This window comes from Nothoprocta perdicaria, unplaced genomic scaffold (assembly GCF_003342845.1).
Source record: "Nothoprocta perdicaria isolate Ctin4 unplaced genomic scaffold, notPer1 scaffold_287, whole genome shotgun sequence".
NCBI lineage: Eukaryota > Metazoa > Chordata > Aves > Tinamiformes > Tinamidae > Nothoprocta > Nothoprocta perdicaria.
Window position 1 is genome coordinate 218,019 of NW_020455518.1, and position 27,038 is coordinate 245,056.

The window sequence follows — 27,038 nt, forward strand, 5'->3', positions numbered from 1 at the left end:
GGCGCAGCATAAAAGTGACTCTAGGTGGGAGCAAGAAGCAGAACATTTCGATGGAAAACGGTGCTACGTAAGAGGTCGGGGCCATCCGACGAGCGTCGAAATATGAACAGGGTTTGAGACCTTCCTACCTGCTCGGGAAGGACAGCGCTCCTCCGCACCCAACGCGACGGCGAACGACTTCAGGAAGCAGAGGAAGTTATTGGGGGTAACTGAAACTGCAGCGAGGAGCTGGAGGCCCCAAACGTGCCCAATTATTCACGGCGGAGCCAGGCCAAGGTATCAGCAACGTCACTTCTGGGCATTTAGGGCTCCTGTTAGATTTTGCCTGTGTTGATGATAGCTGTTTTGTGTCTTACTCGTTACAAGATGCAGCACTTTCAGAGGAAAGCCCGGAGTGCCCTTGGGCAAAGGTTTCCACCAGGCCCGTGAACCTCCTGGAGAGCAGGATGCGTGCGCCTGGTTTGCACCAAACCCAGGCACCTGTCTCCCATCTCCAGGCCAAGCAGAGCCCAACATAAGCCCAGCTGAAACGTGCTGCACCCACCTTCCCCTGCTTGCCCCTAGGGCAAGTCCTGGCCACCAAGCCAAGCGGTTGCCCTTCAGCATCTCCATGGGTCAGGAGAAAGCCAGGTCTTGTCCAAGGACCTGGAAGACCTTCTCCACTTTGTCGAGCATGGAAAGTTCAACCTCCACAGGATGCAATTTCAAGCCTGACGAGTGACTACGCTGCTCTTGGGCAGCACAAGACCTTACGCTGCTGGTGGTCGCACGTGCCAAGGCCTCAACAGGAGGCAGCACCTGCAGTCTCTCAGGCGATAACGAGGGGAGCACTAATGGGCTTTATGAGGCTGAAAACAGCCTCGAGGAGGCTGGAACCCCCTCCCGGCCTCACAGAGAAACACAGCAACCCTCCTCCCAAGCCAGTGGTCAACCCACAGCAGAGCACGCGCGTGCGCGAGCCCCCTTACCTCCACCAGGTGAGGCGTGGGGTTGAAGCCGCACATGTTGCAGACCTGCAGCCTGCAGCTGGTGCAGCTGTTGTAGTTGGGGGGCTCGCCGGAGCCCACGTTGAGCTCCGCCTTGCAGAGCGGGCACGAGACCCTTTCTTTCGGCACTTCCTTTGGCTTGGCGGCTTGCTCCGCTTTTCCCGGCTTCGGGGCCGGCGCGGCGCCAGCGCGACCCGGCGCCCCAGGCGGAGCGCCCGCGCCTTTGGGACCGGCTTCTTTGCTGGCGTCGCTGAAGACGATTTTTGGAGGCACTTTGCCAGAAGGCTGCGGACTCGGAGCGGGCGCCTCCGGCTGGACAGACATGAGGGTGCTCGCCTGGGTCAAGAGGGAAGCTCCGAAGCCAAAGAGCTTCCCCGTGAGACCCTCCTGGGCTTGTTCTTGCGGCCCGGGCGCCGGCGCCGCGGCTCTTGCCGGCGACTCGCCCGCAGTCTTTCTCTGCTCCGAGGAGGAAGGCTTGGCTTGTTGGTGCTGAGGGGACGACCTCCCCGCTTCCTGAGGGGCGGCAGGTTTGGGGGGGCCGCCGTGGGGCGCAGCGGCGGGCGCCCTGGGCGGCTCCGGGGGCTGCTCCGGGCCCGCGGCGCCCGGCACCGGCGCGTGGAGCTGCTGCTGGCTTTTGGAGCGCGGCGCCGTGGTCATGTCCATGCCCAGCGCGCGCTGCATCTGGCAGTTGAGGCAGAGCCACTCCTTCACCTGCAAGACACAGAGAGCGGGCACTGAGCCAGGGGCCACCAAAGACCACCATTCCCAAGGGAAAACCAAGGGAAAACACAGCCTTTTTCCCTCGGCTGTATTTGCCGGGCGGGCAAGGTGCTGATGAGAGACAGGGAGGGAAAGAAAGGTTAGTTTTCGCTCTGGAAAGGAGGCGCCGGATGCACAGGGAAACTCCGGCGCTCAGTGAAAGGCTTCTCCCTCGGGAGACGCTCCCCACGCGCGCTAATGGCTGAATTAAGGTAATTAACAGAGGCCAGGCGGGAGCCTCCGGCTAGGAGGCATCCCTGGGGTGCTCAGCAGCCCTGCAAATGTTAACCTAGAGCAGAGACTGCCTGCAGAAGGGTCCTCCAGGACAAGTGCTACGGGGCCAAAAGCACCGGAATATTCCCCAAAGCGGAGGGCCTCAACACTCACCTCGAAAGGGCTTAAAAGCCACGGTTTGGGCTATCGGGCCTCTTTAAAGAAGGCCGTCAGAGCTGTCCCCACCAGGCACTTCTTCAATATCCCCCTCGGAGCTAAGCGAAGAGCAGCTCGGCTCCTCCTCAGCGGCTCTGCACCACATCACCCTTTCTCCAAGCCTTTCCAAACTATTTCCTATTTGCCTCGCTGATGCTATTGCGGTTTATTAGATGCCATAATTTCTCCCGGTCTTGCTCTCGCTAGCCTGAGCCACAAACCAAAGGCAGACAATTCTTTTTTATTATTTCAAATTCCTTTTTTCAGCATTAAAAAGCTCTGGAATTTCTTCTCACCCTCCTATTTTGGGAGAGCAGCTCCCGAAATGCCGCCAGCTCCGCGCCCCATCCCCATCAGCGCCGATTAAGGGAGAACCAATCCTTTCCGTTCAGGTTTTTTCTCTGCCCGCAAAGTTCTCCAGCATCTAAGAAATGCAAATCTTCCCTCTCGGCATAATCCTCTTAGCTGTACTTTAAGACCCTCCGGCTGGATGGAAATTGGGGAAGGGAGCTCTTCCCACAGCATCTTATTCCTTATTATTTGTATCCAGCTTCTCTTCCACTCGTCTTGGTGACGAGCGAGGAGATATTGGCTAGGGGACGGTCACAGCACCCTCCAGGCGTTGGGGACACGTCCCACACCCCTATCTACATCGGTACAGTCTTCATTTATCAGAGCCCAGGCCAGGCTTTAGCTTGTTCTCAAGAAGAGCAGCTCATTGCTACCCTCTTGGATGAACTTCCAACCTACCCAACTCCACATAACCCAATCGCACGCTAAGGAAACTCAATTAATCGCCCTTGACCATCTACTGGTCTTGAGGAGAAAGACTTGCTGTTGGTTCTCAGCAAACCTTTTCCCTGCTGCAGATTTGCCATGTTGTGGCCCTCCCCGAAATGCAAGCTTGGGGGGGATTATCCAAGTGCCTGGCCAGCTTCTCCTTCTCCCACAAGGAAGGAAAGGGAGGCAATATCAAATCCTGATGGGAATCATTGCTTACCAGCTCCCTGGAAGCCTGGATTTGGAGGAATACCGGCTAAGACACCAAACTAAATGAAGCAGGGGATTATTTGGGCACTTGCATCACTTTGCTCTGAACACAGCTCCTTCAAGACCAACCACACAAGGGGTAGACACGTGGAAAACAGCACAGAATTTGAGGGAAAATATGTAAAGTTACGAAAAGATAAGTTGTCTTATCCACTGCTTATCCATCCAAGAGTGATAACTTGTCTTATATACTGCTTATACATGCAAGAGTTTGGGTAGCAAGCAAAATAAATGTCACTGCAATGACAAAATCGCTGTCAAACTCTTCTAAGGATGGAGGAGCACAGAACTGCTCTCTCCAATGGTCTGTTGCGAACCCTGCATATGCAGTCGTGTGTTTATTTCAGCACTCTTGAATAGTCTTAGTCTTGCAAGACTAAGACTAGATGGCAAGTCAAACTGGGAGGCAAACGATGGGCTACGACTAGGACCAAGCGAGGAAGGGTCATGGGCAGGGTCCTCTGCAGAAGGAAGGGCTCAAGCAGAAGCACAAAACCAACAGCGACCACTTGGTTCTGTAGGCCAAATAATCCCTGAGGTAATTGAGAAACCACAAAGCGCATAAAATGCAGGAGAAGGAAGTTTGGGAAGAATCAGGCAAGTGCTGGGGTGGGAGAAGGGATTTGTCGAGTGTATTGAGGGCAACTGCCGTCCTAGCAAGGACACGGTTCATTACTCAATGGAGACAAAGCTGTTAATGAGAAGACACTATGATGGCCATGGCTGAACGTCTGTCAAGCAGCAAACCAGCAGCCACAATGAGGACGAAGCATTTCCAACTATTAGCAGCCGAGGGGATTATCCAGCAATTATCCACTGGGGATATTTATATTTGACACATCCAAATCATCTGGCATCCAAGAGCTCTACAAGAGCGAAGGAAACTGTTCCGGGCTGACATTCATTTCCAAGCAATCTCAGGGAAATTTTATGAGGTTGGAAGAGTTTTTCTGGCCTGAATACCCAAGGAGGCCACAACACGGCCTGGACGGGGCCGCGAGATGGACATCAAGACGGAAAGATGACACCGTAGCAGCGAGGAAGGAGCCGAAGGGCGGGCGGATGTGTCAGTCAATGTGATTGTAGGGGAAAAAATAGGTGACAGCAGCAAGCAAAACTGATTTTTTTTTCTTTGCTAAGGCAGCACATTTGATATTCGCAATATATTTGATGTCCAAGAAGAAGCTTTGACCTAGTAATGCCAAGCTTTGATTTTTTTTTTTTTCCCTCAAAAAAGTTATAAAATATGAAAAGTGGATGAGCTGAATGGCTCTTGGAGAGCCTGAAGCTGATGGTAGGAGGAAGGAGGTGGTTCAGCCTCCTCCTTCTACACCGAGAGGCTCGTTTCGGAATCATTAGCTGCTTTGATATTGATATTTCTAGAAGATTAATGAAATAGCGAAGGTGATGTTGATGGGACGCACAAAAGTGACTCTAGGAACGGAGAGAACGTCTGAAATGAGAAAATGAGAGCAGCCCGTCTTTTTAGCTTATCAAAAAGGGGATTAAGAAGCGACTTGATTACGCTATAGAAGCGCATGCCGAGGAAACAATATTAGGCACTAAAAGGTTCTTAATCAGGCAGGAAAAAAGGCATAAAAAGAACTAACGACTGCCAGTGGAAGCCAAATATATTAAGCATCGTTTTTAACAGCAGATGTTTCCAACCATTAAAAAAATCAGAGACATGCTGTTGGGCTCAGTAGAAGCCTATACTGAGGTAGGGCTGCTGGTCTTTCATATATGGGGTGATTTATACCTGCACTGATCTTACAAGCTCCGAAAATTTGAACTATGGAGGGTTTTTTTTAAAGTATTTAATATGATACTGACAGCACCGAGCGCCGCCCCGGCCCCACGCAACACCCAATGCACGAACCACGCTCCATGTCTAGGCTCATCCCCACTCCACGAAGATCCTTAGGATGTCCCTGATCTTCCCCACCTATTTAAAAAGGCCTTGGAGGGAAGTACCAGAGGCAGCTCCTTGGGGTTAGGAAGCTTCCAAGTTACTCTAACGCTCCCTGGCTTTGGGAATGAGGGAGAAATGGGTAGTTCCTAGGGCTCCTCCACCTCTTCCTGGTTGGCCTCTGAGAGAACCATCTAGTCCAACCCCTTAGCACACACAGGGTCACCCAGAGGAGGTGGCACAGGTTACGTCCAGGCGGGTTTGGAAGATCTCCAGAGAAGGAGACTCCACAGCCTCTCTGGGCAGCCCGTGCCAAGGCTCTGTCAGGCCCCTCATGAAGGCCTGGGGTTGAACACGGCCAAAGCCGGACCATCTCAGACAGCCTGGTGGAATAAACAGCAGCCAGGCTGTCCTGAAGGACTTTGACTGCTTTTGAGGAGAATTATTAACCTCTCCCTGCGACAAGGCCAGATCCACCAAAAAGGTCATGGCAGGAAAACAGGCCCCTGGACTGGGGGATGAATCAGCAGAATTCCCACATAGTTTGCGTGCAAAATACCTAAGAGGTCTGGAAAATATCCCATGGAAGGTGGTGAGTAGCGTGTCCGTAAAGGTCCCACTTGGAGGGGAGGGAAGAGGAGGAACGTGCATGAAGGAGTACGGATGCTACGAGGAGGTCAGGTCTCTTGGGCACCTTGGGATCTGCATTGGCATCTCGGGACCACGAGCGGGCCAGGGTCGAAGAGCTCTGGCGTGACCATGGTCACACGCGCCAGCTCTGCTCCCCTTCCTCAGTGTCCTCGGCAAGGGAGGCTCCGCTCGCTCCAGATGGAGAACAGGAGGCTGCGAGCGCGGAGGCAGCGTGGGCTGCAACTCCCCGGTCAACATCTAAAGCACGGTTACACAAGAAGCCAAACGCGCCAGAGGGACGGCACAATTAAAAGGATTTTGGCACTTGACTGACAAGAGGATTAGTCTCTGAGGCACTTCTGAAAAAGGCCACCTGATGCTTATCTTTCTCTTCGAGCATCTCAACACAAACAAAAACCACGTCCTTTGCTCCTCTGCCCGGGAGGCGAAGCCATTAAATCGTCAGTAATCGTGCTGCTAATGCTTGCCAGAAAATAATCAACGTGTGCCGGCTAGCAAGAGGAACAAACCCCCCAAAACTCCTCTTCAGCACTGCAAACAACAGATGGGAATGCTGCGTTTGTCCCCAAAACCGACTGGCGGAACAAGACAGTGCCATTTCATCCTGTTAGTCACTCCTTCAGCACTTCCCCTTACATAAATCTGTGCTGCTTGCTAGTGCTCCTAAACCAGCAGAACATTCCTAGTGCAAATTGTGGCTCTCACGTGTTTGTCCCCCAGCTCCTTGCGTCCACTGTCTCCTACTGCTTTTACAGCCACCGGGAGTCACAAAAACTGCTTAGATCTTGGGCACCTAGAAGAGCAAGCAGCAGAGGGAACGCGTTTATCCCCGTCACTGATACTCAAGGCAACGTTTGCCGTGGTATTTCCAGCGTGCAGTTATGTAAGGGAGCTCGGGAGCAAGCCCACAACGTTTACCTGCAGGGAAAGGGCCGCTTCTCCGGCGAGGGAGACCTCACGCATCATGATTAACACTCAAGAGGCCGCGCAGACCCTCTGGATTTGAAAGAGGATCCTGGTTGCCTCTCTCCAGCTTCCCTACCTCGCTGTGCAGATGCTCTTTCCCCATATAATGCCCTCACCAACCCAAAGATTAAACAAATCACAGAATCTTTAAGGTTGGAAGGGACCTCTAGAGATCACCTAGTCCAACCTTCCTGCTCCAGCAGGGACACCCAGAGCATGTGGCACAGGGCGGCATCCAGGTGGGTTTTGAAGACCTCAAGAGAAGGAGACTCCACAACCTCCCTGGGCAGCCTGTTCCACTGCTCTGTCACCCTCACCGTGAAGAAGTTCCTCCTCAAGTGGAGATGGAACCTCCTGTGTTTCAGCTTGCACCCATTGCCCCTTGTCCTATCACTGGCCACCACTGAGAAGAGCTTGGCCTCCTCCTCCCTACCATCTCCCTTCATGTATTTATACATGTTAATGAGATCCCCTCTCAGCCTTCTCTTCTCCAAGCTGAACAGGCCCAACACACACTGGACATCTTGGCTACTAACCTTGCTCTGCCATTACGCTCAGGACGGCGCTTGCTCCGTAAGATCTTGCGCTGCTAGAAACGCCAGCACATTGACTACATCCCTGGAAAAAAAAAGAGCCCATTTCTGACCTTCCCTACGTGCCCTTGCTGACCCGGGAAAATTAATTGGTGGCAGGAAACCTTCTTCAGGCCAGAGCTAGCGTCGCGCTCTGCCAAGGTGCCGCTCAACCGACCTCCTCGCGGAGCGCAGGCCTCCCCAGCAAAACAAGCTGTCACCCAGCTAAACAGGCAAGCCAGCCCCGGGCGAAGGGACAAGTCCTTCCAGCTCATTAGGGCCCGTTTCTCGTGCAATTTGCTGCCTCGCCGGCTCCTGTTCACACAGCTTCCGTGCTGCGCGGCCGGGAACGCGTGAAAGGTTTGGACATGCCGATGGCTCAAGGGGGATGCTCTCCTCGGTGCTTGGTCAGGGAACGCTCACCCCTGTTCTTTATTGTTATTTGATTTTTTTTTTTTTGGAGGTTTTTGGAGCCGTGCTGTGAGTACTGCTCCCAGCTTCCCCCTGCTCCACGTCCTGCACCGCTTGGATGGGAGGATTTTTCCATCAAGAGGAAAAACAAGCAGAATCCTCTGCCTTTTGTGTTGCCGTACTCCGCTCCGAGCCATCTCACGGAGAGGCATCCGGAGGAACCCGGCGCCTCCGGGGCTGGTAACTTACTCTTTGTCTTCTGCAGAACTAAAACAGCAGCGGGGAGGCTGGCGGGCACCGAGGATCACCAGGGCTCAAAAGTGCTTCCATTCAGCGGCCCCCCGGGCCCGAAGCAGAAGAAACACGTGAGGTCGTTGGGTTTCTCCACGTGGTAAGGGTCGGTGGGGGGTAAATCGGCTACGAAATACAGCAGCGCCCTAAGACACGGGAGCTGTAATAAAATAAAGAGCATAGGTGGCCCCAGCTGACATCTCCCCTAGCAGGTAGGGAGGCTCAGGAGATGCTACGTGGGCAAAGCTTTCCAGGGCCAAGCAGGATTTCTGCTTCTAGCTGAAGCTCAGCACTAGGTGGGCCTTCCCAGGCCACGTTGCCTTCTCCAACCATCCAACCACAGGTCCTTCAGCAAGACCTATCCTTGAGGGACACATCACAACTGAAGGTGTGGCCAACTACCTTGGTTAGTAGAGCTCCTGCCCACGCACAGGGCCAAAAAAATAACCCAAATACTTCAGTCTCTGCAGACTTCAGGAAAGCTGCATCCTCTCTCGTAAGCAGCCTTGAGAAAGCAGGGACAAGAGCACTCTCTTGAAAGGGATGGGGTCTGCCAAGCTTCACCTCCACCCTAGCAAGTCCTTGACACGACTGTCACCTACCTACATGATCTGCATGCACATCTCCAGCACAATACGACCCATCTCAGACCCTAACCCAGGAAAATTCACTTTTCAGAGAGCCTAGGGCCAGGCAAGGGGCTGCTGCTCAGGAATATCATCATTCTCTTATAAATGCTGTTTTTTTGGCCACATATATTTTTATCACCAGTCATTAATTCATTGTTGCTCATTTTTAACAGCCCAACATGGAACTCGAGCATCCTTTCCAAGAGGTCAGTAACCTGCTATGGGCACCTAACCACCCCTTAACCACAAATATACGTGGGTCCAGTCCAGCTTTGGGTTCTCCACTCTCCAGGAGTCCTGGCATTAATGGGATTTGTAAATCCAGCTGCCAAAACACCCACTTTTGTAGGGGTTGTTTGGGTAACCAGGAGAAAAAGAAACCACCCTCTGCAAGTGCAGCCAGAGCACTTGCAGGTCCTTCAATCATACTGCCACCAGCTTGGCCTTCAACACCCTCTTGACGTACCCTGAGCACACGTAGACCCTCCTCCTCATCCTCCTCACAGATCTACACGCGTAAAAACAACAAAACCAACACGGAGTTCAAATAATCACAAGTATTTTGAGAGGCACAGGGCCCCTTTTCTCTGGGCTAAAGGAGGCAAATAACATCTCAACTGCTCTGCTTCACTCCCTATTTATGGGGGAACCAGTTAGAACAAGCAAGTTTCCTAAGTGAAAACAAACCAGAGTGAACCAACGCAGCAAAGCAGAATATATTTGCTCCTGTTTTCTTTATTCTGGATTAAATATGTAATAAAAGGCTTGCGCAGAACTTAAAGGCCTAAAGAGAGACAAGTCATTCCATCTTTTTTACATGCCTAAGCAGATTTAATTGCTCAATTATTCCAGATAAACATGATAAGCTCCCTTGCCATGAATAATTTAGGATCTAGCTGGCCACACAATGAATGGAGCACAAATCAATGGGAATCGATGGTTCCAGCATAGAAAGAGCAGGCAGGTTTGGAGGCACCTGATGATGTGGAGATACCTTGAAGTTGCCATGATCATGTCATGAGTTACCTGGGGAATTACTCTTCTCTGCATGCCTGAAAGCTGGTCTGGAACAAAAATGCACAAAGTAAGTGCAGAGGGTTCTGCACTTCTGCCCGAAGCCCCTAGTGCACTTCACAAGCGTGTTCACAGCTGAAAGTGTGTGTCTTAATGAACCTTCATACCAATTTTCAGGTATAAAAGCAGCTTTTCTACTACCTTATCACCTCTTTCCTACTTGGTTGGTTGAAAAAAACGATGCAGCATCTTCTGCACTGCAGGAAAGGCTCCAACTATTAACAGGGGGACTTGATGCGTGTGCTTTAGGTCTACCCTGTCCATTACAAGTGCTCTGCTCAACAAATGGAGGTGCCCTTGGGGAAACTACAGAGCACGAGTAAGCACTGAACCTCCCATGGTCTCCCCGAGCAACCAAGAAGCCACAGAAGCTCTGGGCAAATTGTGACCAGGTCTATGTGTGTGTAGTGGCGGGGAGAGGGAAGGGCAAGGAGATGGAGAAAAGAGGTGGGAGGAATGAGGATTAATTATGATATAAAATTGAGCAGCCTCAAGCATCTTCACTTCATGAGCACTGTCTTGAAGCAACTTTGGCCCGTTAGGGGATGATTTTGTGCAAGAGTCCAGCCATAACCAGGCAGTTGACTAAAGAAGCAACAGTGTTGACTGGCCATGGCAGGTCTGATCTTGCCTGAAATCACTCAAACAGGTTCCACCTGGCTCAGGTTGTCACATCACTCAATGTGACAAATATGGAGCCAAACGGGCACAAAGTTAGGAGGTGCACCTGGGAAGAAAGGGTTACAGTACTCACTCCCTTTTATTTGCTGTCTGCACCAAGGTAGGTTTCTCTAAGAGCTTCATCAGATGATCATGCTGAAGCTTAAAAGCTGCATAAAAGCAGAACAGGATACAGTGCAGTGAAGCAGAGAGCTCTGGAGGGATTATCTTGGATGATGGCATTCAGAAGCTCATGAAGAGATGGGGGAAAGGAGAAGTGCTGGGAGGAAGAAAGGGATCTGTCTACCACGATAAAGCAGAGAAGGTCCCAGAGATGGAGGGTTGCACCTGGAAAGCGTCCAGGAGGTCTGGTGATCCTAATACCACAATGGAGAGCCCGGTCACAAGACTGTCCCAAGCCAGTGACTTCAGGAGAAATGAGGAGTAGTGTGAACATTGTCCCAGTAAAACAGGCGGGCAGTCGATTTCCCTGCTGGTCGGAGGATCAGGTGCCACCTCACAGTTCCAGCGACCCACAACGATGCAGAAGGTTGGGTAGTGAAAATCAGGGCTGCTTTGCCAGGTCACCCGCAGGAAATCCCAGGGGCTCAACACCGCAGGATCCCCTGAAGAGCAGTTTCTCCAAGAAAACCCCTACGGCTGATTTCCCTAGTCAAGGCAGCCGCTTTGAAGAGCACAGCTTGGCATCTAGGGCAAAACGTGCCCATCAGCTCCCACCCATGCTGTGGGAGGGTGTCCTACCACATCCATAGGTGACTGTTCATGTTCATACAGCAAAAATCCCCACTCTCCATCTTCCCTGGGCTCCGTGTGCCAGCTTGGCATGAAGACCATGACCATCAGAAACATTTTGTCTAGTCATTCCACACCCATTTTATTTAATATGTTAGCTAGAACATGTTTTTTTTGTAAAGGAATTGCTACTTGCATCCAAATGTACTTTGACAGAGCTTACAAGCAACAAGTAGCCATCCTGCAGGAAGCAAGAAATGTCTTATTTCTAACAACAACGGATTTCAAGAGAAACCTGTAAAGCCACACAACTCTTCACTGGATATTATGCATCCTTTAAGGAGGAGATGCTTAATTACAAATCACCTTTTTCTCAAAAAAAAAAAACGCAAAAATCCACAAAGCAACAAAGCAAAATAAAAATCACTGTTTCTGCTCTCTGGTTTAAAGGCACTATTGCCATGGTGACTTGAATCACTACACCTGGTGAAGCTGCCCACCCTTAATGAGAAAGGCTCCTACTATGGGAAAGGTGGCCTCTTCTTCCAGCCATGAACAACCAAGGAAAAATAGGAGCTTTCCCAAATAGGGGACCTTTCTGGCACCCTCCTGATGGAGGGCCTGGAGAATCATCTTGGAAAGCAATGTGTCCAAGATGTTCTTACAACTTACAGGTTAAAAAAGAAAATGGACCAATGTGTCCTCAACTGTTGTCTGTGCTTGAAAATATAAGGCCTGGCTTGTTTTTGTGCAAGGCTCCCAGATGGGAGTGGAGGTGTCAGGGTTTGGCAGTCTTCCATTTAATATACAGGGGTGGAGGGATGGGAGAAGACACCCACCACCCATGACTGTTCCTTGCATCCAGATCCAAAACCCAGGCAGAGGAGGATCACCTGAAAACTCTTGCTTCATTAATAGCAGGCATGCAGAGAGTCTGTTTGACATAATCCTGGAATTATATCAGAATCTAAAACCTCACCTTAAATTGAAGTTCCTAGTGCTGGTGATTGTGAAGGAAAGGCTGAAACGGGAACGTCTTTGAGATGGTGGTGTATGTCAACGCCTGGAAGCAACCTTGAAGCCTTCTCGGGGAATTATGGAGCCATAAATCCCAGAAATACAAGCCACGTTGTTCCCTTGAGCAAGGTCAGAGCCCCAAGACCCCACCAAGAGAGAACCTGCTCACATCACCACAGCAGAGGGCTCAGAGGGCAGCAGAGCAACTAGGCCGCACATCAAGAAGCGGCAAGGCCGCTCTCCATGCTGCTCCCCCAGAGAAAAGACACCATTTTCCAAGGGGAATAGGACTCTGCTATCTCAAAAGATGAGGCAAATCCTTTTGCCGCCCCTTCTCCAAATATGAGACAGCGATACTGCCTCGAGGGTCAAATTAAGGAGTTTGGAATCCCTCCATTTAGCCCTGATCCTAAGGAGAGCCAGGCTGGGACACAGATTAAAAAAATTCAGCTTTTATACAATCCAATATAAATCCCGCAGAACACGTGCCAGAGTTCAGATTAGAGAGGATTTAACAAAAGCTCAAATTAACTTGTCAGACCGAGAGAAAGCAACGAAGCTTCTCTCACCAGCGAGTTGTGTGTTTCTCCTGGAAGCACCGAGAGGCGCCATGGCCAACTTGGGGCAACCACCCTGTGCAAGTCTCTCGGCCGTGCAGGTCTTACCAGGAGCACAATTCCTGTAAAAACGCTTTTTACTCAAGCTAGGGATGCCCATACGTACTCTTGAAGTGATGAGCACAGGGGCTACGAGCCAGGTCCAAGTCCTCGCTGGCTGCTGGTCCAGCAGAAGAATGCGTTTGGCTGGATGGGTAAATAAAGCTCTGGAAACCCTATGACTTTGTCACACAAGAGATTGAAAGAGCAGCAAACAGTATAATCTGGGCTGGTTTCATCACGCTTGGGCCTGATACAAGCTCCAAACGTCATTTTAGGGGAGGAACAATCGATCTTGCCATGATGCCCTCAGGTTTAGGCAACTGGGGTTCAATTCCCAGCTCTTGGGACAACACTGTGTCCCATCAAGGGATCTCAGGATGTACAAAGTATTTTTTTCAAGGCAAGAGAACAAAAGCAGTCAGAGCTTTTGGAGCCCTCACCCAGGGGTGCTCTCCTGGAGAGGTCTCCAGGCTCCTTTTAAAGGGTTTTGTACCAACCTCTTCAGTTGAACTGTGGGAGCTGCAGAGCCTCAACCACTGCAACCAGGAAACAACTTAAATCAGAGAGACCTAAGTGATGGATGAGCTGCTGAGACAGAACTCTTTAGAGCCCTCCAAATTACATCTCCCTCAAAACCAGTAGACCCCCCAACTTTTTGGTGCAGACCTCTAGAAACCATGACTTCCAGCATCAGCATAAACCATTTCTCAGCATGTTCCTCTGAGCTCTTTTAGAACTTGGCACCTACAATTTGTTTTCCAAAGCAGTATTTCAGAAGGCCGTGCTTTTTTTCCCCCTTCCTAACTCAACTCTACAATAATGATGAGCTCCTGAAAGCGAGTAACGAGATCCCAGCAGCAGCTCAAAGGCAGATGGCAGCAGCAGCATGCCTGGGCAGTGAGATATTTTTCAGAGCTCTCCAATTTGAAAGCCACAATCGTATCATCTGGAAAATTAATATGGCAGGTCAGAACAGAAGGTAGAGTTTGTAAAACCAATTTCAGGGCATTAGCTGGCCTGGCCCAGCACTAAATACTCACTGGGGACTCCAAAAAGCCATCAGGGCTCATTCCCTAGTCTGCCAAAGTCCCTTTGGGGAAGTTGCTGAGGACTAGAACAGCCTAGTTGGATCTGATGGATCACTCAAGGGTACATGACCTGTTGGCATCCCACTCCAGAGGGAAGCTCGCAGGCCCAAATCAGGTACCAGACTTTCCTTTGTGGGATCAGTCATCTAGGTGGATGATCTCAGGGAGCTGAAATGGTGCCCCAGACTTGAGCTTTTCTGCAAGCATCTCCTACCAGCTGTGGTGAGAGGTGGGATCCTGGACCTCATGGGCCTCTTGTCTGAGCCATCCCACTTGGCCTTGCATTGGCATGCTGTGCTCTACCAAAAAAGAGAAGGATATTTGCTTTTCTGCAGGCTTGTCAGGCTGCATGGTGACAAGGATGGGCTCTGCTCATGGTGGGCAACCAGAGGCAGGCAGATCCTGCAGAGCTCAGGACACCTCTCTGCAACATCCTTGTTATTTCAGAGCAATCCAGCAGTTACAGTAGCAAAACTCTTCCTCAGGGCCACCAGGTAATAAAATTACAGCCCACTCAGGTTTAATCCAGGTCTTCCCCCTAGACCTGTGCATTATCCACGTTCAAGACTTTCCCACATGGAAATGGTGGTAGCACCAGGCCAGAAGCACAGGACGTCTCCAAGGCAAGTAAGACCCAGGACATCTGATTGTACAGCCTGAGCAAACACTCGTGTGCTCAAGGGCTGCGATTCAGCTGGTTTTGGGGAAGCTCTACACCTCCAAAGCTACAAGGACTCCAACCTTTGGACATCCCTTTCAGCAGCTCAGGGCCTGCAGCTCTTCCCCTCACCTAGGGGCTCGGATTTTGGGGTGCTCGCTTCACTCCAAGCAACCGCACAGAGAGGCAAAAAAGATGAGAATAAAACCAGGGCACTGCTCCCTAGCTAGAGCCAAGCTTAGCAGCACCCCTGCCTCCCCAGCAGGGAAAACTATACGTGCAAACCTATATCCTTATGTCCTTAAAAGGTTTCCCAGCATGGAGAGCTTGCAGCACCCGCGTTCCTTGCACAGTGACGAGCTCCTCTGCTCTTTGGGGACACTGCTTCCCCGAGCTGCTTGCAAATGACAATTAAACGGACCCAACGTCGCCGCCGACTCCGACACGGGGCCCGGGCTGCGGCTGATGCAAACGCTGCCTGGAGGGCGCTGATAAGGATGCTGGATGATTCAGAAGGCTCCAGACACCGCTCAGCATCTGAGCCTGCCCGTGCTTCTATTTCCGTGCGACAGGAATTCTGTGTGCCACGTTTCTCGGGAAGGGGACGGGAGAGGCTGTAGGTAGGGGGACACCAAAACTTGCTTGATGTAAAGCCTAAAGCCACGTGCCCGTCTTGCCCACCACAGATGTCTAAGGGCTCTTCTGCGGAGACTCCCAACTAGAGGGCTGTGCAAGCAAGAGCTGTGTCCTGGCAGCAAGGATCTAGCCCAGCTCCCTTTGCAACGCATTTAATTCCACATTTAATTCCACAGAGCTGCTACATAACCAAGCCCCACCTCGTTAAGGCCACATTTTGCTCTCCTGTTTTCAATATTGAGCTACTCCAACAACCTCCCTTTGATTTCATCCAGGGAAGAAAGTCCAGCCAACAGCGCCGTACGTTTACGCTGCAAACCAACCCCAGAAAGGAAAAATCCCCCCTTTGGCAGTCCTTGATCAAAAGGTTTTCCAGTCTAGATTAAAGGGCACTTCAATCAAAGCTCAAATAACCCCTTTTCATAGTTCAATTAGCACCACATCCCTCACAAGTGCAGCCTGGGAGCAGATCTGCACGTTACGGCTCTGGGATGAGGAGCAACCTAAAAACACAAGTTCGAGATCCAGTCGCGAGGTTGCCTGAGCTTGAATTAAAAGCCTGAGGAAGCCTCGGTAGGCACCAACCGCTCTGCTGATGCTCACAAATAACTTGCCCTATTCACAGCTCCATTTCCAGAAGTTTCGGATATTCTTCGGATATTCTCCAGTTTGTCACACTTGATCAAAAAAGAAAAACAATCCCCTTTCTGCCTCTGGGTGCCTCAACGCGACAAGGGCTGAGCAAAAGACAAAAGAGCAGCTTAGGAAGGAGCTCTGCTCGGAAGAGCAAGGTGGATTTTTGGTGATAAGAGCCCAGAGAGCTCTATAAATAACAGCCACTTCGATTGAGCTCAAGTTCAGGGCAGGAGAGACGCCGCTGGGACGGAACCGCTGCTGCCCAACATCAATATCTCCACGAAGGAGACAAACCTTGGAAGACTTGATCCTGGGTGGTAAAAAAAGAGAGCCACATTGTTGTGTCTCCTTCCACGGCAGCGTTTTATTAGCCAAGCTGCGCATGCAGCTTGCCCCGTTCGGCCAAGAAGGGAGGATAATTTTGTCTTTTGGAGGACCAGGAGCCCTCACGCTTCCCTCCCAAGCCACCTCCTGCCATGGAGGGGACCAAGGGCACAGGGGATACAGAAAAGAGTGGAACTCGCTTAACTACAGCTGAGAACTGATTGGTGAAAATGCAAAAAGGGAGAAAAAAATACACAACTCCTGATTTTTCCTGCAAAATTGGATGGATTTTTGAGCTCGGCAGCAGTTACCCCATTATCCGACTCGCTTTTCTCTTTGGAAAGCTCGGCGAATAAAGAACATGGGTTCCCCAGCCGGTGCTTCTTTCTTCTTAATACTAACACAGCAAAACCAGGCGAACACTCCGGAGCAACCAGCTATCATCCCAGCAACCAGCTTGCTGCAACGGAACGCACCAAGGAAGGAAAACGGAGCATTATCGTGGTGCAGCGCGCGCCCCGCTGCGCTTGATATTTATCAAGCAAAAGGCCAAAGCCAACTGCTTCTCCTCCTCTCACAGAGGCATTAATCTTCCCTCCCAGTTGTCCTTATTACTTCTCCTCACGCAGGACGTCGACTCCTAAGAAGCCGGCGTGTCACCACGAACCTTGATGTCCTGTAGATGGGTCCTGGCCACCTCGATTCATCGCACCCCGAACGCAGTGGATTCGCAACCATCTCTCTCAGCCAGCCTGAAGAGAGCCATGAGTAACACCAAGTTGCATTAGTCACTGGGAATCATTTAGCCAAGCTATTTTGGACTTTTTTCTTTAAATCTCTCCAAGCGAAGTTTTCATTACTTGAATCATCCTAAGGAAAAGGCACCGTACAGCAAGGAATGGTTAAAATTACTCATAAGCTTTTCTTTTTTTTTGCTGTCTCTAACTTAATTGCAATCTATCAAAGAGGCAAATCTGCCTTATCGGTGCAGACAGCTCCGAGAAGCCCCGCTTGGGCTGCGGCAGCGGCTGAAGACGCAGGCGAGATGTTTATATTTAGAAAGCTTTAGCAAGTACAAGTAAAACGCACTATTCTCTAGCCCCACGTTGGCTTCTTTATTCAGTGCTAATTGTTCCGTTTTAAAAGACACGGCAGAAATTAAATTAAAAGCGACACCAGAAGCCTCCTTCCCTGGTGTACTGCAGATGCAGGATGCAATGGGGATGGGGATCTATGTGGTCCAGAGATAAGGGGACCAAGACTTGAAGAGCAACGATGAGCAAGAGGTAACGTGCAGGAATACACACTGGGGCAATACGTTTAAGGTTGATATCAACATTTTCTTTTTATAAAAGCAATATATATGTATTTTCATTCATTGAAAATGGAACAGGAGCATTGCTCCCACAAGGGCAGGCTGAGAGCACTGGGCCTGGTTGGCCCACGTCTGAAAGAAGACCTTATCAATATATAAAAGGACCTGAAGAGAAGGTGTCAAGAAACTGGGACCGCACTATTTTCAGCTGCCCATAAGGTCCCAAAGGCAGAGGGCATAAAACTTGGTCGGTTTTGGTGGTCAGACGGAGCAAGCAAAACTAAGTTTGATGTTCCTCCCTCACCTTCATTCTCATGACAAAGGAGACACCAGCCCTGGCGTCACCACCAGCCTCCTCGGCCTGATGCAGCATCGCAGAGCTTGCCCGGCACCATCAGCACCAGTGGAGGTCTGAGATCTCCCTTGTCTTGTAGTCCATCATCTGCTGCTTACAAATTCATAGTAGTTAGAAGGTGGCTTAAAACCCCGAGCACTTCAAAGCAGGAGGAAGTTCCAGGTCTTCCAAAGTGCTTGCTTGGTTTGCTCCTTAATGAAGGATCAATAAGGAGAATGACCCATTTGGGCTGTTTAAAAAGGGCAGAGGCAAGAGAGATTAAACCTCTCAAAGTCATATTTAATTATCTATAAGCAACTCATATTCACCTTTCTCCATCCATTACTCCTGTGCTCAGCTGCTTGATTGCTTCAGAGTGTGCAGGTCAAGTAGGATGAACCACAACTTTCACCGGGAGCCTCTCCTTACAACCAAAGCACCAGAAACGTCCAGCTTTGCTATAACATATACCAAAAACCAGGCCACGCGTCGGGATACTTTTGGTCTGAAAATGTGGCTTGAAGCCACATCCATTATAGAAACCATCCATGCTTTGATTTAATGACTCCAGGAGCCCACAAGTTAATGATAAAGCCACAGCAGACCTATAGCCAACCACTTCCCACAAAAATCCTATCAGCCTATATTAGACTCCAGGGGAAAATTCCAGTCTTGCAGAAGTCAAGAGGGATTTTGCCTACATTTACACAGCAGTGGTTAGAGACCTGTAAATGTTCAAAAGTTGAGTGACTGGGGAGCAGCAAAGACAGCTAAGCTTGAAGCCTTTGTTGGCCCTCATTTTCACCAAAAAATGATCATTTCCCTGGTATTCTCACTAAAAGGCTTCCTTCCAGGCTCACAAAGCTGGTGGTCACTACAGTGACTAATCAACCCAAAGCCTCTGGAAGTCCAAAATTCAGGCTTCTTTATGAGTCACAACAACGTCAGGTCTTACTAAGAGCTCTGACCCTAAAAGCACGCCAGGTACAAAACTCATCCCAGGAACCCAATGACAAATCGGCTCTAGAAAGAGCAGCATGTGAGAATGAGGAATTTGACAGTTTACGTGACAGTTGGGCTTTATGTATTTTTAATCATTTTGTAAATAAATGCACAGGATTCTGCTCGCAGGCCCTGCTAATCTGGGTAAAATTAGGCTGGAGATGGTTTTGGACTGATGCCATGCCTCTAAGGGTGGCAAATCCTGTTCTTTTGGCAGAAATCCTGCCACCAGAGCGATTGTGGTGAACATCCTTCCACTCCTTGGCCTCCCCGGAGTCCGTTTCCTTTATGCCACTTGTTTATCCAAATTTTCTTGCCACAATTCTGTTGACTAAAAGCTGCTATCTAAAGCTGCTGACACCTCTTAAAAATGTCCCCAAAACAGCAGAGATGTTTCACAGTGTTTCCAACCGTGAGTTACGTGGCCAAAGCTGAATGTGGGGGGCCTACAGGGCCGAGCCTGGGGCCTACAGGGCCGAGCCTGGGGCCTACAGGGCCGAGCCTGGGGCCTACAGGGCCGAGCCTGGGGCCTACAGGGCCGAGCCTAGATGGTCTCCACGTCCTTCATAAGCCACCCAGCCGCACCAGAAGCGCAACGTGAGAGCTTTCCCTTACTACACAACCATAAAAAAAGAAAGATCATAACTAAATACACAGCCTTAATTAACGCATTTAAAAAGAAAACTACAGCAAGGCGTATTTTATTGCAGGGATGCTTTGCTCGAGCACTTTTAATATTATTTTCAAATATTCACAGCGCATAAAATGCGACGTATCTCTTCAATCTTCCTCGAAGAGTGGAAGCCGAGATCAGAAGTGAAGTTTAATTAAGCTGGCTGCCTGCAGATGCTATCGCTGTTTCATATGGGGGTGAAGGCACTCAAAATGGCTTGGGGACAGAAGCAGGGGCTTTGGAGAGAAAGGAATCTGGGGAAGAACATATTTATTTATATTAGATATAAAGATAAGATATTCCTTTCAAACAGGAAAAAAAGAAAATACTGAGTGCATTTGAGCACTCATGAAACTGCCTCACTGCACCTGATGAGCAAGTTTAAATATAGATTGAAAAGCAAGAGAGAAAATGCAGATTTTCTATTAACCCAAAAGGGTTCCAAGGAAATCTATTAGAGCAGGCAGACATTTTCAGCATCCTTTCAGGCCAAGCTAAAGCACAGCCTTTAATGCTGCGCCAAGCTAACGCTTCAATTACAATCGAGGCCCAGATTTAAGAAATTCTATCCTTTGGGATGGGGAGGAAAGGAATTAAAGACGTGACAGGGGTCAGTTCTTGGTCCGGTCCTGTTCAACTTATTCATTAACGACCTGGATGAAGGGCTGGAGTGCTCCCTCAGCAAGTTTGCCGACGATACCAAACTGGGTGGAGTAGCTGATAGCCCTGAGGGCTGTGCTGCCATCCAGAGGGACCTGGACAGACTGGAGGACTGGGCGGCGAGAAACCTCATGAGGTCCAACAGGGCAAGTGCAAGGTCCTGCACTTGGGGAGGAATAACCCTGGACACCAGTACAGATTAGGGGTGGACTTGCTGGAGAGCAGTCCCGCAGAGAGGGACCTGGGTGTCATGGTGGACGACAAGTTGACCACGAGGCAGCAGTGTGCCCTGGTGGCCAACAAGGCCAACAGGATCCTGGGGTGCATTAAGAAAAGCGTCTCCAGCAGGTCAAGGGAAGTGATCATCCCCCTCTACTCAGCCCTGGTGAGGCCACATCTGGAGACTGCGTCCAGTTCTGGGCTCCCCAGGACAAGAGGGATGTGGAGCTGCTGGAGAGAGTCCAGCGCAGGGCTACCAGGATGATCAGGGGCCTGGAACATCTGCCCTGTGAGCAAAGGCTGAGAGAGCTGGGCCTGTTCAGCCTGGAGAAGAGAAGGCTGAGGGGGGACCTGATCAGCGTGTATAAATACCTCAAGGGAGGCAGTGAGGAGGAGGGGGCGGCCTCTTTTCAGTGGTGGGCAGGGATAGGACTAGAGGAAATGGCTTCAAACTGAAGCATCAGAAGTTCCACAGGAACTTAAGGAAGCATTTCTTCACTGTGAGGGTGACAAAGCACTGGAACAGGCTGCCCAGAGAGGTTGTGGAGTCTCCTTCATTGGAGATCTTTAAAACCCGCTTGGATGCAGCCCTGTGCCACGTGCTCTAGGTGACCCTGCGTGAGCAGGGGGGTTGGACTAGATGACCTCTGAGGTCCCTTCCAACCTTCGGCATTCTATGATTCTATGACAACAAGGAATATTAAGAACTAACTGAAGGAGAAGTTAATTTCTGAAATTAGCAATATGCTGCAGCATTTCAAAACCCAATGGGAACCAAAAAGAGATGCCAGCAGGTTGCCCCTTATTATAGCAAACGGAGCAAATCCAATCAGATGAGTGTGTTGCTGGATCAGTCAAAAGCCACAGGAGCACCATTACAAAGCAAAAGATGTCTAAAAAAGAGGATTTTTTTAAACCTATTGTACTGGCTTGGAGCTCGGCTATTCACTAGCAGCGTCGCTAGTGAGGACTGAGAGAAGAGCCTGTCAAAAACCCAAAGAAGCCCAGAGTCAGCAGCCAGGAAAACCAGAAATAAAGTTTTAACGAGAAATTAAAAAGCCCACGAGAGCATTAAGAGTGCACTATTGCATTTAAAAATAATAATAAAAATAATAGGTTTCTGTTCAAAAGCTTCCCTTATAAGTAGGGGTGGAAGTAAACTACTCAGCTCTACCCCCGTTTTGGGATTTCTTCTGTTTTCAGGCCTAGACTTTAGAAATGCCACGATAGCTCCCTGCTCCAAATTTCCCTTTACTTAAAATAAGTTTCTCTAACAAGAACGTTGACCTTCAGAAACAAGGCAATGACCAAAAAAACTTCTGAGAAACCTCACTCCCGAGCCACGCAATGAAGTGGGAAACCATGGGAGTGCTTGGAAAAGACCTCAACAGAGGAAGAGATTCTGGTTAGATACATTTAAAATATTGAACGACCCAGACAGAGGAAGTTTTGCTTGACTGGTCTTGAGAAACCAGAACAAATATTCAAAGAAATATTTAGATAGTGAACCAAATACCAGACAGTGGAGGTTTTTGCTGAGGAAGCCATCAACTGCTGGAACGTGCTGCCAGAAGACACCACGGAGGCCCACGGCTCAGTCAGGAGCTGCCGTTGAGACAAAATGACCATCAAGCCACGTGAAGAAAGACTGAAATACAAGACAACGTTCTCTTAAAGAAATGTGCCTTTTTCTGAACTAAGATATCACCTAAATATAGAATGAAGATGTTTTGCTAAGGGGATGGTTATTCCATAACTGTTGCTGTAGGTTTTTCCTGAACTTTTCCTCTGAAAAAGTCTGCTGGGGGCTTTTTAGGTGACAGGATGGACTGCTAATCCCATACATTTTCACAGACACACACACACCGTGCTTATGTAAACTTATTTTCAAAAATGGGCTGTCAAGAGGGCCTCAGAAATCAATGCACGTGGATACATCACGTCAAACAAGTAGTGCTGTTCCCATCTCACTGCACTCAGTTTCTGATGTTCCCAAAGATTGTACTGAAGATGTGCTACATAAAGCACAGTTCTCGTTTTCTTTCTCTATGAAATTTGAGATTACCATCACTGAATCCTGCCAAATAACCTTGGAGGCAGAAGGAGAAGTTAGAAAAGCGCCTTTATCACAACCACAAAGCAGAAGTGTCAACCATTTGCTCGAAATTACATTCAGGAGGAAGCACAAATGGAAGACAACCGCGGATGGCATCTCATCCAAAATACAGCAGCTTCTGGACTTATCCAATTGATTGGAGGGAAGGAAAAACTTTCTGCCCATGAGGACAGTCAGGCAGCAGAGCAGGTTGCCCCAGGACATTGTGTAGGCTCCATCTTTGGAGGCTTCCGAGACTCGCCTAGATAAACAACCGGATGACCTGGTCCAATCTCTGCTCGGAGCAGGGTTCGGGCTAGGTGACCTCTGGAGGTCATTCCTTGACTTCTCCTACAAGCCTGTGGTCATCTGAGAAAAACACAACTCGCAGCTAGCTAGTCAGAAGATATCACGGCGAGGAAGTTGCAAACAGCAGATGCCCAGGAGGATAGAGGTTATAGGCAGCAAAGCAGGAAAAAAAAACTGCAAAAAGGAGGAATAAACCCAGACTGAAGGGTTTCAGGTCAAGGATGATGTACCCTGGCTCACTGCTCAAGAGGGGCTTGAATGACATCTCCTGGATGAGGCATCCTATCGCTCTCTAGGGAGAGCACGCGGGCAGAGTGCAGGATAGAGTATCGGTGCTATAGAGCACTCTGCAACGCTGACCCAAAAGCACATGGACCCAAGCAGTAATGCTGGGCTGAGCCGAGATATCCCTTTCAAGCTGCTCTCAGCAGCCTCAATGGTTATCTGGATTGCACACATGCCAAAACTACATCTTTTCTTCTTCCAAGAAGAGTGGTTGTCTCTGGGGAACTCCTTTCTCCAGGACTCAGCCTCTATGACTCTATCCCAACAGTCACAGAGGTTTGAATGTCTGTCATTGCACTACCAGCAAGGGGAACAACTATAGAAAGACCCTAGCTGCCTCCCTGTGACCCTTTCTTAGTGCCACCAGCTTGCTTCAGCCAAATTCTACCTACACAACACAAACAAACATAATAACTAAGAAAAGCCACATTTAAGCAAGCGTGGCTATTTTCATTGCAGAATATACGACATCAAAGCGTGATGCAAACACCTCCAACTTCCATTAGACAACTACTTTCCACCCCCACTCCCCCAATGACCTACTTAGAAGTCCTAAGGGTGTTGAAGGTTGCTTGCTGTTGAAACACGTACTAAACTCTGCACAAGAGAATTGTCTTTTTCTGTCCTAGGTCAAGTTAGTTGGACGTGATGTTCAAAAAAACCTCCACATTCACAAAATTTAGCTACTGTGCTAAAGGAGACAAAATGGTTCATTGAAGTAAGAACGACAACAGGACCCACACGTGCTAAGAAGAAACCACACAGTTTTTAGCAAAAGGATCTGTTAGAAAGATACAGGCAAGTGTGCTAGCATGATCTCGCCCAGAATGTTTTATCTGGTGGGTAAAAGCATAAATAGGATAATCAGAAACTATTTGTGCCTACTTGCTGTTTTCTCAGCAGGTTGGTTGTTCAACATGGCCCAAACAACAAAAACAGCAAGACTTAACGAGTGAAACAGAAAAAGCGATCCATGGCTTTTCCTTATCTGCACCTGAATTCTGGCCTCCAAGGAAGGCTTTTACCTACCTTCTATTCCCAAACTCATCCTAGTTTCCTGCCTCTTGCTGCAGATTGCCTCGAGCCTGCCCACAAATTGTGGCACCTACAAGCTAGAAACGGCACCAGGAGCTGTGCACCCATGACTAACTAAAAAGAACACTGGATAGTCTCCCAGTTCTTCCAAATCTCCAAGTTCTTCCAACATCAAGGCACAGGGTAGCGATATTCCTCTCACATTTCCTTGGCTACTCCAAAACTGCTGTTCCTTAGTCTTTGACAGCACCAATTCCCTCAGCTTTGTATTCCCACTGCGTCACCTCTAAGTCCAAATCTTCCCTCCAAGTCACAATCAGTGGTCTTGCTTAGCTTCTCAACTATTTTATTTTGAACATAACAAAAATGTTGGGTGTTTATCCTAATAACTTCTGCAAGCTGAAAAAAAATCTACTGAGCAAAGGAAACTTAACAACTTCTGAAGAGCATAATCTTTTATTTATATCTGAAATCTATTAATGATTTTCATGGAGGTAAATACAAGGCAACACTCAGCTAGTTTATTACTATAATGTTCTTGGTATAGTAAGGCATAATGATCCCAACTTGCCTTTCTCCAGAATAAAAATACGGTAAATCAGGAGTCTCTCTCAAACAGCAATATTTAGAAACTGCCAAATCAATCAATAAATAAAATTAAAGTAAAAAAATAGCTACAAACAATGCTTCCACGCCTGCTCCTCTGCACCTGTAGTTCACATGCATGCAGAGGGCAAAATGCTGCGGAGGAGCCCGCGCGAGTGATTGAGGAATCCCACACACACCAAGCAGCCCTCAGCGCTGTCAGCTCTGCCCCCGGGAAGCTCATGCATGTATTTTACACATCCCACATCCGACACTTGGAGTGAAACACTTTACAAGCAGGAATCATCTTGCAAACAATTATCCTCACTTATCTCCTGCCACCGAGCCTGAAGAAAATATCAGTTCCCAGCACTGCCAGAAATTCATTCACCGCGAAAAAATAATCCCTTGGGATGACTCAGAGCCCAAAGCGCTCGACACCGACGCTCCATTCAGCTCCCACTGCTGTCAAGGCCTTCCACGTCAGGGCACCTCCACAGAGATGGACCTTAACCTCAACCAAGTCATTCACTCCAAGCTTGCAGACTGCACAACGTTCCTTCAACGCTCTTCTCCATCAACTCATAAGGCTTCCTCAAAACACCAGCCTGACCATGTCACAGAATCACAGAACGGTTGAGGTTGGAAGGGACCTCTAGAGATCATCTAGTCCAACCTTCCTGCTCCAGCACGGACACCTAGAGCATGAGGGTGGCATCCAGATGGGTTTTGAAGACCTCCAGGGAAGGAGACTCCACAACCACACTGGGCAGCCTGTGCCAGGGCTCTGTCACCCTCACAGTGAAGAAGCTCCTCCTCACCTGGAGATGGAACCTCCTGTGTTTCAACTTACACCCATTTCTCCTCGTCCTGTCACTGGCCACCACTGAGAAGAGCTTGGCCCCTTCCTCTCCACATTCCCCCTTCATGAACTTAGACATATTCATCAGATCCCCTCTCAGCCAGTCTCTTCTCATACGAGAGATAACGTCCTTCATTACTCCTTAAAGACTTAACATTACAGCGATTCCACCACCAATGCTGAGACCGAGCACGCCGGAGAAGGAAGGCAACAAAGAACAAGGAGCCATTACCTCAGTAAGATGCGGGTTGGGGTTGAATCCACACTGGTTGCAGACCTTGTTGTGACACTGCGTGCAGGCGTTGAAGTTTGGCTGATGGGGCGAGGAGAGCAGCTCCGTGGTCTTGCATATGGGACAGAGGGTGCTGCTCGGAAGCGGGGCGATTTGAGGAACAGAGTAAGGTGAGGTAGGGGTGCTGCCCCGCTCGGGCGACGCCGACGGGGACCGTCCCGCTCTCTGGCTCCTGCCGTCCACCTGCAGCGTCCTGCGGGGCCCGTCGGCCTGCGGGCCGGCCTGCCCGCGGCTCCTCATCTCTCTGGCGCTTTCCGAGCCCTGGGCGGCCTGCGGGACGGAGGGAGAGGCTGGCCTCTGGCCAGCCAGGTGGTCCAGTTGGTCTGGTCTTCTCGGGGTGCTGAAATATTAATGAAAATAGATATGTCTATTTATTAAGGCAATATTTAATGATATTTAAGTCATCAACGCTGAAAAACGCAGTATCTCTAAAAACAGCACACACCCCTTCTGAAGCCCCGGGTCGGTCTATAGGCACAGCAACAAATATTTTACAAAAAAAGAAAAATTATTCAAAGAGATGAAAGTCAAGGCGATGTTTTACCTCACGAAACGCAGCACCATTTTGAGCAATTTAAACTCTCTCTTATGTAACTCGGCAGCAGAGGTTTAATCGAGCGATTCTGCGTACCCGGAACCGCGGTCGGAAAGCTTCCCTGCAAATAGGACGTGAAGGAGACGGTGGAGGAGCCTACTGCCAGCCGAGGGCTCCGGATGACGCCTTCCCAACACAAACTGCTGTGTTAAGAGGCAGAAGTAACTTTGATTTAAAGAAGAACTGATGGCAGGGCCCCTTTCCAGGGAAAAGCAGCCAACACCCACTTAGGCAGCACCTCACAACCTACTTTTATGCATTTCTGCAGAGCAAAAAAGGCTGAAAACTGCTAAAGCTGGTGAAGAAAAGCACCTACAGAAGCCTCAAACCCCCTCAACACGGCCAAGGAAGTGGTCACGCTTGCCTATCAGCGCAAGCCCCAGTTAAGGCTTGCCTTAACTTTGTGCTAATTAGTTGTTTCTCCAATGAGCCCCAGCTGGGGTAAACTAGAAGGGAATGCAGAGGAGCTCTGTGTTATCCAGTCATTGACCTCCACTGGGTGAAAGCAGCTGGAAGGGGAGGGTGAAGGAGCTGGCTGCCTCCCACCTGAAAGCTCTTCCATGCTATGCCAAAGCTTGGCTGGTCCTAAAACAAGCTTCAGGTGCCCAAAGCTTAAGAT

The 27,038-nt window shown here is 49.5% G+C and overlaps 1 protein-coding gene across 1 annotated transcript; it reads right to left on the reverse strand.

The window, feature by feature from the left end:
• Positions 1-1,327: 1,327 nt before the first annotated feature.
• Positions 1,328-26,064, reverse strand: LOC112949153 (protein bassoon-like). Its single transcript, XM_026041534.1, has 3 exons — positions 25,765-26,064; positions 1,600-1,697; positions 1,328-1,499 (listed from the first exon to the last, which is right to left on the reverse strand). The coding sequence occupies exons 1-3, from the start codon at positions 26,062-26,064 to the stop codon at positions 1,328-1,330; spliced, it is 570 nt and encodes a 189-aa protein (XP_025897319.1).
• Positions 26,065-27,038: the final 974 nt, after the last annotated feature.

Excerpts from the sequence above, each read along its gene's own strand:
- LOC112949153 (XM_026041534.1), bottom strand. The coding sequence starts at position 26,064 with ATGAGGAGCCGCGGGCAGGCCGGCCCGCAGGCCGACGGGCCCCGCAGG. Across the intron at positions 1,698-25,764 it reads CCAACCCGCATCTTACTGAG|GTGAAGGAGTGGCTCTGCCT; the intron begins GTAATGGCTCCT and ends TGTGTCTTGCAG. Across the intron at positions 1,500-1,599 it reads AGCCAGCAGCAGCTCCACGC|GAAGCGGGGAGGTCGTCCCC; the intron begins GCCGGTGCCGGG and ends GCCGCCCCTCAG.